This window comes from Mesitornis unicolor, unplaced genomic scaffold (genome assembly GCF_000695765.1).
Source record: "Mesitornis unicolor isolate BGI_N332 unplaced genomic scaffold, ASM69576v1 scaffold44633, whole genome shotgun sequence".
NCBI classification, from domain to species: domain Eukaryota; kingdom Metazoa; phylum Chordata; class Aves; order Mesitornithiformes; family Mesitornithidae; genus Mesitornis; species Mesitornis unicolor.
The window spans coordinates 654-1,722 of NW_010176185.1; the positions used below are offsets into that span (position 1 = coordinate 654).

General features: G+C 63.0%; 1 protein-coding gene across 1 annotated transcript in view; it reads left to right on the forward strand.

The window, feature by feature from the left end:
• Window positions 1-659: 659 nt before the first annotated feature.
• The window catches only part of LOC104538461 (transmembrane protein 79-like), a gene marked incomplete at its 3' end in the record, with an annotated part of 708 nt that continues 298 nt past the window's right edge, over window positions 660-1,069 (forward strand). Inside the window, exon 1 of the mRNA XM_010181673.1 lies at window positions 660-1,052. Coding sequence (XP_010179975.1) covers window positions 660-1,052 — 393 coding nt within the window. The remainder of the gene's footprint in view (window positions 1,053-1,069) is intronic.

Consider the following 1,069-nt stretch of genomic DNA (forward strand, 5'->3'; position numbering starts at 1 on the left):
GGCCAGGGCTCTCTGTACCCCACAACCAGAGCTCATTCTGGGGGTGCGGGGTTGAATGAGCTCAGAAGGGAGGAAGATTGGTTTTCATTGCAGGAGGCTCCTAGGCGTGCAGCCAGCAATGAGATAAGAGACAGGGATCCCCCCCTAAGAGAGAATAATGTGGGATTTGTGCCTGGATCTCCTGCTCCCCATAGCAAGGAGCTCCCCACAGCCTCCTGCACCCACCCCAAATCGGTCTCAGCCACAGGAGGCAGCAAATCCAGCTCATCCTGGCTTTAGCAATGGTTCCTCCACGCAGCCTGGCCAGCTCGCCCCAAATATTTGGGCTTGGCTGATGCTGGCCCAGGATGGAGCTGCAGGGGGACCCGGTCACATCAGCCGCGGAGGGTCCAGTCCCCCCTGAGCCCCCGTTTTGCAGCCAGACCCACACCGGGCTCTGCTTTCATGGAAGGGCAGGCGGGTGCCGGGGACTCCAGGGCTGCCAGTTTGCACCCCCCGTTTTCACTGGTGCTGTGCCCCCAAACCTCTCATTTCTGCTCTCTTTTTTTGCCCATCTCCTTTCTCCCGCTGCAGAGTGAAGCTGGAAGGGACAGGAACCTCGTCCCCTCCCCAAAACACAGCAGAGTTTCTTGCTCGTCCTCAGCGGCACCGCATCAGCCATGGCCGCTGCTGACCCCATCCTGCCCCCCGAGGAGGTGGCTTTGCTGGAGATGGGGAAGGTGACCGTGGCTACTCCCCTGGACAAGGTGCCACCAGCCCTGGACGAACACCCTGGGGACCCCGATGCCACCCTGCCGTGGGACCACAGACAGCACAGCGCCCAGCCGGAGCTCGCCCACACCAAGAGGCGCTCGAGTCCCGAAGGGGAGGATGAAGACCCCGAGGAGGCCTCTCTCACCGGGCCCCCTGTGGAGGCCGAAGACAAGGAAGCCCCTGAGCTGCCCGTGATGGTGACCCACGCCTTTGTCCCCATTGACCCACAGTGCATCGAGCGCACGCCCGGCAAGCAGAAGCCACAACCCTCCCCGTGGCCACGGGAGGAGGGCAAGGGAGGCTAAGGCACCCCCGG